Genomic DNA, 15,590 nt, shown 5'->3' with positions numbered 1-15,590 from the left:
ATACAATGAAGGAAAGGGAGGAAACCCTGGTGGTGTAGTGGTTAAGAGCTATGGCTGCTAACCAAAAGGTCAGCAGTTCAAATTCATAGAGCTCCTTGGAACTCTATGGGGCAGTTCTACTTTGTCCTATAGGGGCACTATGAGTTGAAATCAACTCGACAGCAACAGCTTTGGTTTTTTTTTTAGAGATGGCAAATAGGGGGCGTGAATCAGGGGAAGGATGAAAAGATTGGCAGATTCCCCACAATGCTAAAATGGATCAAGCTGCTAAACTTGGTTAAATGCTGCTCTCTCTCTCTTCTGGAATTTATTGTTTCTGTTTTAAATTTGTGCACTTATACCATTACATGTGAATTCAGGGACCTTTGAAAACATGACCCATATGTTAGAAACTTAACAATTAAGAATGACTTAGGCCTCATGGCACAAGAGAGTATTCAATTCAACCAGCAAATTGAAGTTTGAAGAGGTATAACTGCACTCTACCAGTAACTGTTATACAGAGAAACAATGCAGTATTTCCAAGCCTTTATTAAAGGGCATTTTTTTTTTTTCAAACATTCATAAATCAAAGGATTGTTCTTAGGCTCAATATTGCTACTCCAGGCTTCAGCAATTGGTATGAAGGCCATTAATAGGATTGTGCTATTTAAGCAATTTAAGACCAGCTTATTTAATTTTTCTTTCTTTAAATTTCATTGACCTTTAAAAAATGAGGAAAGGATTTCTAAGACAAAAATTTTCAGAGTCCATAGGGGAATTATGTTGCATCACTATAGTTATACATCCTACAGTATTTTAATGACTTTTCTAGATGTAGGTAGAGCACATAATTGGGACCGAAATGGCTTTTAAAAAAAAATAGTGAAGAGAAATATTCCTAAAAATTATTCAGAAAAAAATAACTCATAGGCATTATATATTCTTATAAAGCATCAATTAATCACAAAGTTGAAATACCCTTAATTATCTTTTTATCATTTTCAAAGAAGTCCTAAATATGGAAAAATTTTCAGAAACACATATCACAGAGTCATTAATTCAACAAGGATGTGTTTAATGCTGACGGTGTGTAGGCACTGTGCTAAGTCACGAGAGGCAGAATAAGTGGTAATTCTTCCTGATCTCAAGTAATGAGATACAGCAGAAAATGTGTAGAGGGCTTAATCACCATTTTGACTTTAATAAATCACTTTAAACTTTTTAAGATATTTGATTTTAAAACCTCATGAACTATTTACATCCTACCTTCCTACTAAAAATTAGAATAACATAGATAGTAAAGCTTCACCATTCAATTTAAAGATGCTTTAATGCAATTCCCATTCAGTCAACAATTCTAAATAAGTTCCTTATTTTGAACAAAAATACATATGCTCTGGACAAAACAAATCAATAAATAGCCAAGCCAGTACATATATTGAACTTTACCAAGGGAATATTCATTTCTAAATATATATTCCTCCAATCTTCTCTCTCACTTCCTCTTCATAGTCAAAGTTACTTGAAATGGCTGGCTACCCCCATTTCTTCCACTTCCTCCTCTCCTAATCATGCCTTGATCTGGTACAAATCTGGCTTCTATCAGCAACATTCCAGAAAGCCATTCTTGCCAAGGTCACCACTGATAGTCTTCTTGGAGTTAAATCTCATAGACACTGCATTTAATCTTATTTCATCTATTGTCTGCATTTGACTGTCTTGATATATTTTCTTGACATCTATGACACTTACTTGTTTTTACTCTTTCTTCTCATTGCTTCTCTGTCTTCTTTGTAGGCCCCTCTTCTGCCTGTTCCTAAATAACACAGACCCACAGGTTCTACCCTAGAAGATCTTTTCTTTTCACTCTATGGCTACCTCATATTCCTTTAAATACCATCTACCTGCAAATAACACCATCTATATGTTTTTATATATATATATATATATATGTGGGTAGAAATATAAACTAAAATGCAAGCTTTAGTTTTTATATTTCTAGCTCAGACCCCACTCCTTTTATAAAATAAAAGATAACTTCTATGCCCCAGATCCATATAATAAACTGTTTATTAGGGATCTCTATAAACCCATTGGTAACACTGTTGGCAGTTCGAATCCACCAGCCACTTCCTGGAAACTGTGTGGGGCAACTCTCCTCTGCCCTATAGTCACTATGAGTTGGAATCTACTTGGCGGCAATGAGTTTGAGTTTTTTTTTTTTTTTTTCGGGACTGGTATAAGCCCATTGGAGTCCCTGGGTGGTACAATGGTTAATGAGCTCAGTTGCTAACTGAAAGGTTGGAGGTTCAAGTCCACCAGAGGCCCCTCAGAAGAAAGTCCTGAAGACCTACTTCTGAAAGATCAGCCATTGACAGCCCTATGGAGCACAGTTCTACTCGGATACACATGAGGGTCTCCGTGAGTTGAAGTCTTGACAGCAACCTTTCTTATTTTTGTAAGCACATTAAGCTGAACATGTTCAAGCCTGGACTCATGCTCCCCCTAAGACTTGCTCCTCTGCTATCTCAGTGAATAGTATAGTCAACCGTTAATTGCTCAAGCTTAAAACGTGGTGCTACCCTTGACCTCTTCCTCTATCTCACTCCACATAGCTAACTAACCACCACATCTTGTCCCACCTGATTCCTGCTTTCCTGAGATGGCACTTCAGTTCTAGTTCCTTTAGAAAACAGTCCTTGGTGTTCACCTGCCACAACATTACAGTACCTACACCTCTTTTTCCCTGTATTTCTCACCAGACTAAAAATTATGCAACTAGAGGCCTTGTTTTCTGTTTCAGAGTTAAATCCTAGCACCTAGGACAGCACCTGGTGACAAGAAACAGCAGTGATAATGTCAGTTATAACAAATTCATAACAACTAACACAAAATAGTAAGTAGTGAAGCCAGGCAGCTGGCTTGAGAGCCTGTGCTCCTAACCATTATTCTACAATGTATTGAGGACTTGATATGTATTTGCTTAAATAAGTTAATGAAAATATGATTTATTCATAATTTAGCAGAATCAAGTCTAAAAGGGCATAAGATTTTTATAACATTCGGGCATAAACATATATATTATTTTAAATGAACATCTCCATATAATATGACACCACAGTAATGCAATAGTAACTACCCATTTATCCAGAAGTAGGAAATATATCTAGCAAGAAAAAAAAAAAAAAACAGTTGAAGCATGTCCTTGGAACTTTCAGCCTAGAAGAAGCTGAATACAAATTGGAGCCTAGTAGTGTTGTGTTTAGAGTTATGGTGACTGATTTAGTAGGTATAGTTATCTGGTTTAGACCAAACAGGTTTTGTTTTTCCTGAGGGATAGATGCAGCTTTTAAACAAGAATGGACAACTGCTTAAAGAGACATCTTGAGAATGGAAGGAACGCTGATGTCAAGAATACAAAATTCATCAAGAGGAAAAGTCTGGGCTAATACATTATTTGAGAGGTGAGGCAAAGAGTTTTACTAAATGTTTATCCCAGGAACCTTTACTAATTTGTTGTCTAGTGAAAACACTTTGCTCATTATGATGATATAATCATATAAAACATATTAAGTGATAATTAGCATCCTCTCTGTTATGAAGCAGAAAAATATGCCACACTTAACTATATAGCCACAGAATCTTTAAGTTTGATGAAAATTCGGAAGTGATTTTTTTTTTACTCAATATGAAAATTCTTCTATAGCATCCCTGAAATATTGTTATCTAGTTTTTTTTTTTTAGACTTTGCAGGAATGCTTCTACTGATGGGGAACTCTGGACTTGTTAGGGAGGCCCATTCAGCATCGACAGGCTCACATTGTTAGGAAATGCTTTCATATGTGAAGCTGAAGTTCATTTCCATGTAACTTACTGGTCCACATTCTGGCCTCCGGAGCAAAGCCAAGCAGAGCTACCCCCTCCACAACATTTTAACCTTACCATAGAAAATCACATTACAGAGCTGGAAGGGGACTTACAGAATAACAAGACACATTTCTTTTGTAGAAAAGAAACTGGAAACCCAAAGTCAGACAGATTATGCGTTTAGATATTGGCACAGCTATTATGAAAATTCTTTCATCTGAATTTTCCCCTGATTCTTAGGTCATTTTTATTACTTTAGAACAATTTTTATTATTATCAAGTTATTCTCTCACTCTATTCTTTCTTTTTAATAACTTATTTTATTTGGTGTTGTTGTTGAGAATATACACAACAGGACATACACTAACTTAACAATTCCTACATGTACAATTCAGCGACATTGACTACATTTTTTAAGTTGTCCAGCCATTCTCACCCTCCTTTTCCGAACCATTCCTCCCCCGTTAACATAAACTCATTGCCCCTTAAGTTTCCTATCTGATCTTTTGAGTTATTGTTGTCAATTTGATTCCATATAGGTAGTTCTTTAAAAGCACAATGTTCAAGGCAGACATTTTTTACTAACAAAGCTAAACTATTATTCAGTTTAAGGAGCCCTGGTGGTGCAATGGTTAAAGCACGTGGCTGTTAACTGAAAGACTGGTGGTTTGAACTCACCAGCTGCTCTGTGGAAGAAAGATGTGGCACTCTGCTTCCATAAAGATTTACAGCCTTGGAAACCATATGGGGCAGTCCTACTGTGTCCTATAGGGTCGCAATGAGTCAGAATCAACTTGACAGCAATGGGTTATTGTTTGGTTTAAAGAAGATTTCAGAGAATATTTTTGATTTAAAGTTAAAAGTTTATCCTACACTATTCTTAATATATTTTAAGATAATAAAAAAATGTCTTTATTCACTCTTCTCTGATCAAAGCTAAACAATTAAGTTTGTTTTATTAGACTTTAATACCCAGGATATTGAAAGCAGGAAAGTATCAGAAGCCACATTGCCTCCTAGTCAAGAATTAAGGTCCGATAATCATGATCTTGAGATGCCTACCCAAACCATTACTTATTAAAGCACTTATTAAAGGACTCTGTAAAACATAAAAGATACTGCTCAAAAAAAAAAAAAAAAAGGAAAAATAAAAGATAATCTTCTCTACATACCAGAATAAGGAACCCTCGTTTCTAATGGTTATAATCTTGGCTACTAACCAAAATGTCCATGATTCAAACCCACCAGCTGCTCCGTGGGGGAAAAGACCTAGCAATCGGCTCCCATAAAGATTACAGCCTAGGAAACCCTACGGGGCAGGCGGTTCTACCCCATCCTATATGAGTTGGAATCTACTCAACAGCACACAACAACAACAATGCATACCAGAATGGGACAGAGTGCACAGCTTAATACAGATACACACAGCAACACACTACTAACATTTTGCTTTCCAGCTCCTCCTGGAGCTTCCAAGTTATCAGACAATAGTGAGTTTCCATTCTTCCTGCCTCAAATTTCTTTGCTATTGGCTGCCCAGTCCGTAAGTCACTCATTTCAGCTTTCTGTTGTGGCAGCATCCCATTTCTATAGATCGGTTTCCGTATAAATCAGGATGAGGTAGTTTATGTTACAGTATCAAATGACCTCAAATCTCAGTGACTCAACATTGCAAAGGATTATTTCTTACTCCTACTAATGTCCACTGTGTTGTTAAGGAGGCTTGGCTTATCCTGGTCATTCAGGCAACCTGAATGACAGAGGCTCCATAAAGACATGAGCTTCCACAATTGCTGCCAAGAAAAGAGCTCTCTGCAGGGCTTCTCGTTGACAATGAAATGCTATGAGTTGGAATCGACTCAATAACAACAGGTTTGGTTTTTGGTTACCTAGACATGACACGTACCACTTTCATTCACATTTCATTGGTCAAAGCAAGTCATGTCATCTCTCCAAACATCAGAGGAGGCAGAAAAATGCAATTAATTCGTGTATCAGTAAAGGCAAGGACTGGAGTATCTTTGAAGTCCTAACGGCCACCAGATTTCCCAGTTCCTCCCCCCCCACCCCACCCCCATTTCCTCTACTAATCACAGAAGAGTGTCTGCACTTATTTACAATAACCTAAGCCTTTGGGTAAATGTCATCCCAAAATGCTTCCCTCCAAAGCGTGACGATTAGGTCACTAGAGACTAAAACAGGGAGATAGGAGTTAACACAAATATCATTATATTACTTGTTTTAATGTATTTTTCTTTTTTTTACTTCAGATGAGTGAAAATGGTTTTGGGGAGCCCCTCTGAAAAACAGAACAATATATGGCATTCACCTAGATTTAGATTCTTAGATGTTTAGTCTTTTTAATTACCAAAGAGCTAGAAAAGCACTTTGGAAGAGAAGTTCCAACATATTCCTCTCTTTGCCATTTAGCATTTTTAAACACAGCCACATTTTAGTCTCCTCCCTGATATAAAAGCCCAGATGTTACAGCAGCCTCTTCTTTGCACAATTATGGAAAAAAAATAGGAACTGTTTTCTCTACTGTACGGACAAAAAACAAACAAAAAACACTCCAACCTACTGCTATCAAGTTGAATCTGACTCACGGTGATCCCATATGTTATAGAGAAGAACTGCTAAATAGGGTTTCCTTGGCTGTAATCTTTACTATTTAGAAGTCCCTATTAAAAAAAAAAAAAAATTTTTTTTTTTTTTTTTTTATACACCGAAGCCCTGGTAGGGTAGTGGTTAAGTGCTACGGCTGCTACCCAAGAGGTTGGCAGTTCGAATCCGCCAGGCACTCCTTGGAAACTCTATGGGGCCGTTCTACTCTGTCCTGTAGGGTCGCTATGAGTCAGAATCGACTCGACGGCAGTGGGTTTTTGGGTTTGACATACCAAAGAGGAGCCTGAGTGGCACAGTGGTTAAATGCTTGGTTACTAACCAAAAGGTTAGCGGTTCAAACCCACCAGCCACTGCATGAGAGAAAGATATGGCAGTCTGCCCTGCAGAGTAGCTATGAGTCGGAATCCCCTCGAAGGCAACAGGTATAATCTTTACGAAAGCAGATTGGCAGACCTTTCTTCTGCAACCTTCCGCAAACCTCCAACCTTTAGGTTAGCAGCCAATCACAAACCACTTGTGTCACCAGGCTCCTACTATATAGGCACGTACCATTAAAAGTCAATGAGAAAACTCAGCCGCAAAGTTGCAAAGTGGTTTCTAACAAGCATGTGCAATTTAAAGCTAGGGAAGAGGCAAGTTTACTAGGAAGAATCATATGTTGTACTGTTGAAACTACTGTAGATAATTACCTCACAACTTAGGAAAGCATTTCTTTGCAAAATTTCTTCTCCCCCACAGACTTTTCATACTAATCTCTCCTCAACTAGGATGAAACAAAAAGAAACACCTCTTTCGAGTAGGTGATACACAATGTGTAAATGCAATCTTTACTTCGTCTAGAGTCTTGTCAATAATTTCTCTATTTTATCTCGTAGAACTAAGGGGGAAAAAGTGTCCTTTATACTTGCTAAATCCCTTTTATTTAAACGGTATGAAGAAAAAGAAAGAATTGCTTCCTACATAATTTCCATATTTAACTTTTTGCATGAGACTTCCCTTTTTGAAAACCATGAATAAATGCTGTTGTTAATACAGTGTAACTGTATAGAAATGGATAAAATGGGAGAGAATGTTAAAAAGGCATTATAGACTCTTCTCCAGTTATTTTATGCTCATCATGATTTGAAATACTACTTTTCAAATATAACAATGAAACTAATTTCTCAACTATATTATCTAGTTATCAATAACATTACAAAAATAATTTCATGACTGTAAGAATGAATGGGTTTTAGCTTGCCCTTCATTAAATAATAGTATCTCTTTGCCAGTGGCCAATTAAACTAGTATTATTTTTAAAACACTTAAGAAATGCTCTCCCGATTACTCATTGGGCCTTCATCATCATATATGCCAAAAATCCATTCATAAAAAGAGATTAATAATATTTAGACCTGAGTAATAATTTTCAAAGAAAAATGCACTAAGATGCTTCAGGAAAAAGCTGGTATGAATTCCTCTTCTCTGAAATAGCGATTGTGATTAATAGTAGCTAATGACACTTTTTAGTTTTAATGACAACATTCATAGGGGCCTGCAGATCGCAGTGTGCGTGGTCTGACACTGCTAATAATGTACGTGTGACCTCATTAATTGGCAAAGAGCAATCATCAATGGGCTGCACTTGAAGATACACCCAATAACAGAAAACTTGGGGAAAAATACTAAGTGGATATTGTTTGAAGAGAGTTCGTAAAAAGCTTTGATACTGGAGTCTATCGCCTTTTAAATTATGATTCTTAAAACTCCTCTAGAGAATTCTGTAGGACATGGAATCCCAGAATTTCACTCTTCTTGTTTAGCACCTTTACCTAAAGAAGGACTAAAGTGAATCATTTGGAAATTGGCACACCTATGTATTCTTTGTTCTCTTAGGGGCAGCTTAGCGTAAAGATTAAGAAGTGGAAACTCAGAGCTAGACACCTATGCTGATAATAATAACCCATACCTTACAGTGTTATAAGGATTAAATGAGTTAATATACAGAATGCAAAGTGCTTAGGACAGTGTCAAGGATAAAACATACTCTCAGTAAATATTTGCCATCATTATTATGGAGCCCTGGTGGTACAGTGGTTAAAAACTCAGCTAGTAACCAAAAGGTTGGGAGTTTGAACCCACCAGCCACTCCTTGGAAACCCTATGGGGTAGTTCTACTCTGTCCTATAGGGTAGCTAGGAGTTGGAATCAACTCAATGGCAATGGGTTTGTTTGTTTTTCTTTTATCATTACTACATTATATATTATTCAGACATGTTATATGGGAAGCTTAGAAATAAGAACAGTATGGAGGTTAAATGGCACCATAAAAACAGGTCACACTACTCATAGACAAGGTGTGAATAAACAGCTACAAAACCGTATTCATTTTTACAACATTTCTGAAAAATCCGCTCTTATTTACCTGCTAAGAATTGAGTTCAAAAAGTCATGTGTCTAGCAACATTTAATGTAGTGCTGTAGCACAAATATAGCTTAGAGTGTACATTTTTCCCAAGCACTTAGTTATTATAGTGTTTGTGGCTTTAATATGAAAAAAAAAAATTAACTCTCAAAATTGAACCTAAGAATAAACAATAACTATTTCATCAGGCAGGGGAACAGGACGGAATTTAGCAGGCACATGCTATCATCAATTACAATGTCTCCGAGTGTTAGTATACATCATTTTTCTCATATCAAGTTGAATCCCTTTGCTTTGGCAGTGCCCACAGCCAGATAAAAGTTTCTTTCTTGTTGTCTCTAATTCCTATCTTTTTTTGTTTGTTAGTTTAAGCTGGTTTGAATACACATAAATAAGGTAAATCTACAAAAAAAATTTAAGTTCCATAAGATTTTTTTTTTTTTTAATTGCAACTATTGGGCTGGAGAGCTACAGGAAGCTACTTAAAGGAAGCATGCCAATAAGTCAGATGAGACTTGTGAAGAGGTTCTTTCTCTTATATAAATCCATCAGATCAAAATCACACCTTATCAAATACACTGGAAACTCAGTATTTATCAGAGACAGATTTTTACATCAAAATTCATTGATGAAAATTACAGCTTATTTTGATGAGCCAAAAACCTACTTACCTCTGAGAAAATCTATCGACATTAGCAGAACTTCTTTCTTGTAAATGTGTATATACAACAGTATGTGAACAGAAATTAATTCCTATAATAGTTAGGATAATGGTTTTAATCATTTAAATGGAGCATAGTATCAACTAAAAATGCCTCTCTAGGTAGAATTTTGTATATATAAAGAAAATCACATCCAACTCAAATCCTTTAGTGAAGGGGGTAAAGTATAAATAAATAAACGACATCTTACCAGAATAAAATGATCCTAACCTTTCCTTTCTTCCAGAAAGCTCTTGCAGACTTTCCCCAATCAGGATAGGGTTTGTCCTGAAGCATCATATCAGTGACCTAAAGCAATAAAAAAGCTTAGTAAGCACTTTCAGGGATCTTAAATTTAGTTTTAAATATAAGCCTAAAATTTACATTCTGTTGAGAATAAAATATGTATGTGCTTTAACATCAGAATATATGCAGAGATACAAGGGAGAATATACTTCAGTTAAAAACTTTAATAGTTTATTTGATATTACATATTGAATGAGCAAAGTGAAGGTCATTTAACGTCAAATATTCACTTTTTTTAATATCAGTCGAGACTATCCTACATAAAGAAGGAGACACCTTTGAGTTAATATTAGCAGCTCCACAGACATAAAAATATACAACAAATGAAAGGCTGTATTTTTTTTTTTAATTTGCCTAAGTTAGGAACACCGAAATCCAAATATTCCCTTATGTGCCTAGAATTTTAGTTATGTTACAAGTCAAAATATCATCTTCCCTTCTTTCACTTTTTTCCTTTGACTATATATGAGTTACGGTACTTATACCCAGTTTTACGTCGTATTTGTTTTAATTACCTGGCATTGTCCCACCTCCACACTATTAGCAATTCTATGTCTTCTTACAAAAATGTTCTCCTTCTCTTTTCCTCATGCACAGATTCTACCCATCTTGTAAAGCCTAGGTAAAGTCACACTACCACTGGGATGGCTTCACTGTCCCCCAACTGCAGTCCTTGATCCATTCTTCTCATGTGATACAGCACTTTTCACCTTATGTTAGACTTCATTATGTACATTTTTTCCCTCTCTAATCCATTGCCGTGGAGTCGACTCCAGCTCATAGCGACCCTATAGGACAGAGTAGAACTGTCCCACAGGATTTCTGGGGAGCAGCTGGTGGATTGGAACTGCCGACTTTAGTTAGCATCTGAGCTCTTAACCACTGCGCCACCAGGGCTCCTTCCCTTCTCTATTGGGCTTTAAAATCCTTAAAGGGGAAAATTTATCTTTGTATCCCTTTGAGTGTCTAAGGATTTTTTTTTTAACATAAAATACTTTAAGATATTTGCTCAAAGAGGGAATGACAAAATAAATTAGGACATACGTGTTTGTTTTTAAAGATCCATTAAAAATTTCTCATTGACCACATCTCATGCTAATGCTATCAACAAATGACCAAAGAATCACAAATAGGTAACCTATTATGGAAATCAGGGCTCTGGTGGCACAGTGGTTAACAGTTCAGGCTCCTAACAAAAAGGTGGACAGTTTGAATCCACCAGTCACTCTGTAGAAACCCTATGGGGCAGTTCTACTCTGTCTTATAGGTTCGCTATAAGTGAATTAACTTGATGGCAACAGGATTACAGGAACCATTCAAAATCAGATGGGGTAGGAAGTTAATTTCCTTTTTTAATAAAGGAAAATGTGTTTGGATGTGTGTATACTCACACACACACGCGCACACACAAACATAGCCACATATTTTTTCCTTTTTCTAAAAAATCTACCCTCCCTTCAACAGAGAGAACACAATTTCATTAATTATTTTAATTAAGAATGTTCAAATTCAAACAAAGCAGAATGAAATTTTTAAAAACTGAATGGAATGTTGTTGTTGTTATGTGCCGTCGAGTTGGTTCCAACTCCTAGCAACCCTATAGGACAGAGTAGACCTCCCCATAGGGTTTCCAAGGAGTGGCTGGTAGATTCAAACTGCTGACTTTTGGTTAGCAGTCAAGCTCTTAATCATTGCACCACGAGGTTAAGGAAGAGCTTTCATGATCCATTAAAATATTATACTTTTCTCCTGTCCTTAAAACTTTAACGTTGCATTTAAGTGAAACTTCAGCAATGACCTGACTTGAATTGCATGAGATTTAATTATTTAAGATGAAAGATTCTGATTCAGTGAGGAGTCCTCCTGAATCAGCTACCTCTTTCATAGCACCAAACTTCCTGTGAAGTCACATTAGTTCTCAAGGAAGCCCACCATGTCATATCACACAAGGTCCAAGATACGGTCTCTGGAAACATTCACTGGCACACCAGTGACTCACATACTAAGGTACAATCAAAACAATGGATAAGGAGACCTGGATAAAGTATCCAGGAAAGATTTGATCTTAATTCTTCTTTATCTCTTTAGTTGCCATTGGGTTAATGATATATGTCATGGATTGAATTGTGTCCCCCCAAAATATGTGTCAACTTGGTTAGGCCATGATTCCCAGTATCCTGTGGCTGTCCTCCATTTTGTGATTGTAACTTTCTGTTAAAGAGGATTAGCGTGGGATTGTAACACCCTTACCCAGGTCACTTCCCTGATCCAATGTACAGGGAGTTTCCCTGTGCTGCAGCCTGCTCTACCTTCTATCTCTCAAGAGATAAAAGGAAAGGGAAGCAAGCAGAGAGGTGGGGACCTCATACCACCAAGAAAGCAACACTGAGAGCAGAGTATGTCCTTTGGACCTGGGGTTCCTGTGCAGAGAAGCTCCTAGGCCAGGACTAATGATAAGGACCTTCCTCCAGAGCTGACAGAGAAAGCCTTTCCCTGAAGGTGATGCCCTGAATTTGGACTTGTAATCTACTAGACTTGTGAGAAAATAAATTTCTCTTTGTTAAAGCCCTCCAGGTGTGGTATTTCTGTTATAGCAGCACTAGATGACTAAGACAGTATACCGGCCTCTGGACCTCAGACCAAACCAAAACCAAACCCACTGCCATCTAGTCGATTCTAACTCATAGTGACCCAATAGGACAGAGTAGAACTGCCCCATAGGGTTTCCAAGGAGCACCTGGTAGATTTGAACTGCTGAACTTTTGGTTAGCAGCCGGAGCTCTGAACCAATATACCACCAGGGCTTACCTGGACAGAGGTAAGGTGTTATTCAGATTCTAAAGCATTTAACATCAAGGTGGGTCCCTTTTGAAATGCGTGAAGCTCAGCAGACTGGAGTTGGAGCCTCATTGTTGTGTAGGCTGAACTTTCTATTAGGTGATGTTTCCTGGATATATTAGTTTTGTAAGCTTTTGCCTCCCCCCCCGCCCCTTTATTTCTGTGAGATAAGGCTTGCAAGCATAATTATAGCTTTCCTGTGGGATAGTTGGGGAGCCCCGGGAAAGCCAGAGGTTCCCCACGTAACCTAATGGAAAAGCGCCCACAGTGAATTATTTATATAGCTCTCATTGGGATATTGTCATACCACAGATCGGTGGCGCTACAAAGCCACTCACCTCTTTGATGGCTTGTATTACCAGTTCATATTTCTCAAAATTCATATTACCGATTGAAAATCTAAACGCAATTAGTAAGCATGCATTCCATTATTGAAAACATGCCATTAAAAACAAATATTAAGGAGAAAAATGTAATGAAAGGGTTATATTCTTTCGCCACATCATTTCTAGAAATAGTGTTCCCAAGCTTCTCTTGGTTGATGAGAACCAAAATTAGCTTATTGACCTTCACTGAGTAACACAAGGGATTTATGACAGCTCTGCCTAACTTAGGGTCTACAATAATTTTATGTGATATGTCAAGAAACTGGTACACAATCACCCACTCAAGATGCTCAGAGTGAAAAAAAAGCACTATGCATCCCCTACCACAACTCCTAGGGAATAAAAACGGGCATAAATGATCCACTGTGCAATCTGAGAAGAAAATAAATGGTTTCATTATAAATTATCATTTGTTTTTTTAACCTGCTAGTTACTTTGATGAACGCAAATGCAGCTAATATTGAGACTTCCAAAAGGAGAAAACTTGTTTTACTTACTTTTACAAGAAAACTTATTAAGTGATGATTTTCTCACCTATTTATTTTCTTCTTGACATTTTAAAATTACAGAATTTTATTTGCTCCCTCAGAATAATGCCTATGGATTGTATTTTCAATGAAAAGAGATTCCTAATATTTTTCAAAATGAGCAAAAGGAAGATGATAGAATATAATTAATCTTGAATCAAGTGAATTACATTGTTACTAAAAGATGAAGAAAGGTGAAAGCAGAGAGATTTAAATCCCAAATATTCTCGGACATATGAGTTTTATCTCATAATGCCCCTTGAGGAAAAAATTGCTATTCTTCCAAGTACAATGATTTCAGCCACGGCTTCTTTGTAACCTTCTTGAATAACAATTTTTTGCATCAAATTTTGTTTTAACCAAACTTCAAGGTTAAGTAAATAAATACCTAAATAAATATTTCATGTTTCACCAGCTTTTAAAAAGATTTAATTAATTCTGCTCAGCAATATTTATCCTGTTTCAGAAAGAGTGTGCATGGTAATAAATATTTTCAAGGAACAAAGTGACTACCGGGTGGGTTTCCTTCCATTTCCAATGTTTTCTCCAGGGTACTTTCTGGGAAATACTTATTATAGAATGAGACAATCTGCTGCTGCATGATCAATTATTACAACGGCATGTTTTGTAAAAATGACATTAAGGATAAAGCATTTTCTCAGAAAAGTGGCAAGAGGAGGCAAGAAACATCCTTTCTGATGCCCGACAGCTGGTCTTTTTCACCCTCAGCTCCAGCTCTTTATTTTAAGTCGTATCATCAGATCAGTGTCAGGTCACTTGCAGCTAAATTGGCAGGAGCAGAGACAGCCATTAAAGAGATGCATTCAATAAAGAAAAATCCAATTACTTTCTGCATTAGAGAAATCAAATTCATTTCTGGTGTTGGTCAAGGACAGTCTTTGTGGGAAAAGGTGCAGGAGGGGGAGGACTCGAGATGGTGAAAACAAGGTTGCATGTGTCGCATAAATACAATACAAACATGTGGATGCTTCTCCCACAGGAAGATTATTAGAATATGAAATTGCAAGTCTTTCTTTCTAGACAGGGAGAAATTTGTTTAACTCTTCGAGTCTCACAATCCTTCCTTCTCCCTTTCCTCTCCAATAGGTCTTTACACAGAGCTCTGAATCTCTTTATACCATTTATCACATGCCTTGCTAGATGGTCTTCCTCAGAGTATAAGCTATTTTAGAGCATGGGCATTAATCTGAGCAAGCACATGCATTTTAAGGTTGCTCGAACTTTGTTCTGTAAGGCTTACTTTAAGAAGGTTGGTGAGAACTATCTAGCCTACAACCAAACTGTTGTTTTCTTTATGCTTGACCAATAATTAGGCTGAATGTTAAAATTTTGGGTCACATTGTTTATTTAGGAATTGAAGGCATTGATTCACTGTCTTAATAATGTTGAGTGATGTCAAAGAGACCCTTCAAAAAACTGGAATCTGTTTTTTTTTTTTTTTTTCTTTCAGGTTCACAGGTAAGTTGATTTCATTGCTTAGATGCTTTAATTTTGAGTACAATAATTTTCCTAGTTTATTGATTGCTGTCTATCATTTTTTAGGCACAATTTGCCACTTCAGTCTAAGGATTCAAGTCTTCTTTTATTCTGTTGAGTCTTTTTGAAATCCTATCCTTAACTTACTATTTTTTCTTTTCCATCACTTTACTTCTGTTCTTTAGGGATAACGTGCTGCCTTCCCTGTCTACACTCCTTTTAACTTTTTACTTTGCTCAGTGATGTTCCATACTGTGATTTTGAGTGTTTTATTAATGTTTGTGGAAATTCTAATTTCTGTAATTTATTTCTTCAATTTTCTATCTTTGTTGTTACTTTTCTGAACTCTGTCAGCTCTTGTTTCATGTTCTACTATCTCACGCTGTTCTCTCTGAGTTCTTGTAACTTTGCTTTGAATCCTTAGTTTGTGAAGATAATGACTTCACTTATTTTTATT

General features: G+C 36.7%; 1 protein-coding gene across 9 annotated transcripts in view; it reads right to left on the bottom strand.

The window, feature by feature from the left end:
* TMEM117 (transmembrane protein 117) overlaps positions 1 to 15,590 on the bottom strand; it is a 568,932-nt gene that overhangs the window by 198,349 nt on the left and 354,993 nt on the right. For all 9 annotated transcript variants that reach the window (XM_049882884.1, XM_049882881.1, XM_049882877.1 and 6 more), the window contains one exon: positions 9,791 to 9,888. In XM_049882884.1, the coding sequence (XP_049738841.1) occupies positions 9,791 to 9,888 (98 nt within the window). The remainder of the gene's footprint in view (positions 1 to 9,790; positions 9,889 to 15,590) is intronic.

The sequence above is a fragment of the Elephas maximus genome, chromosome 4, assembly GCF_024166365.1.
Source record: "Elephas maximus indicus isolate mEleMax1 chromosome 4, mEleMax1 primary haplotype, whole genome shotgun sequence".
In the NCBI taxonomy this organism is placed as follows: Eukaryota; Metazoa; Chordata; class Mammalia; order Proboscidea; family Elephantidae; genus Elephas; species Elephas maximus.
Note: the sequence above shows the minus strand (reverse complement) of the source record. Positions and strands in the feature narration are given on the sequence as shown.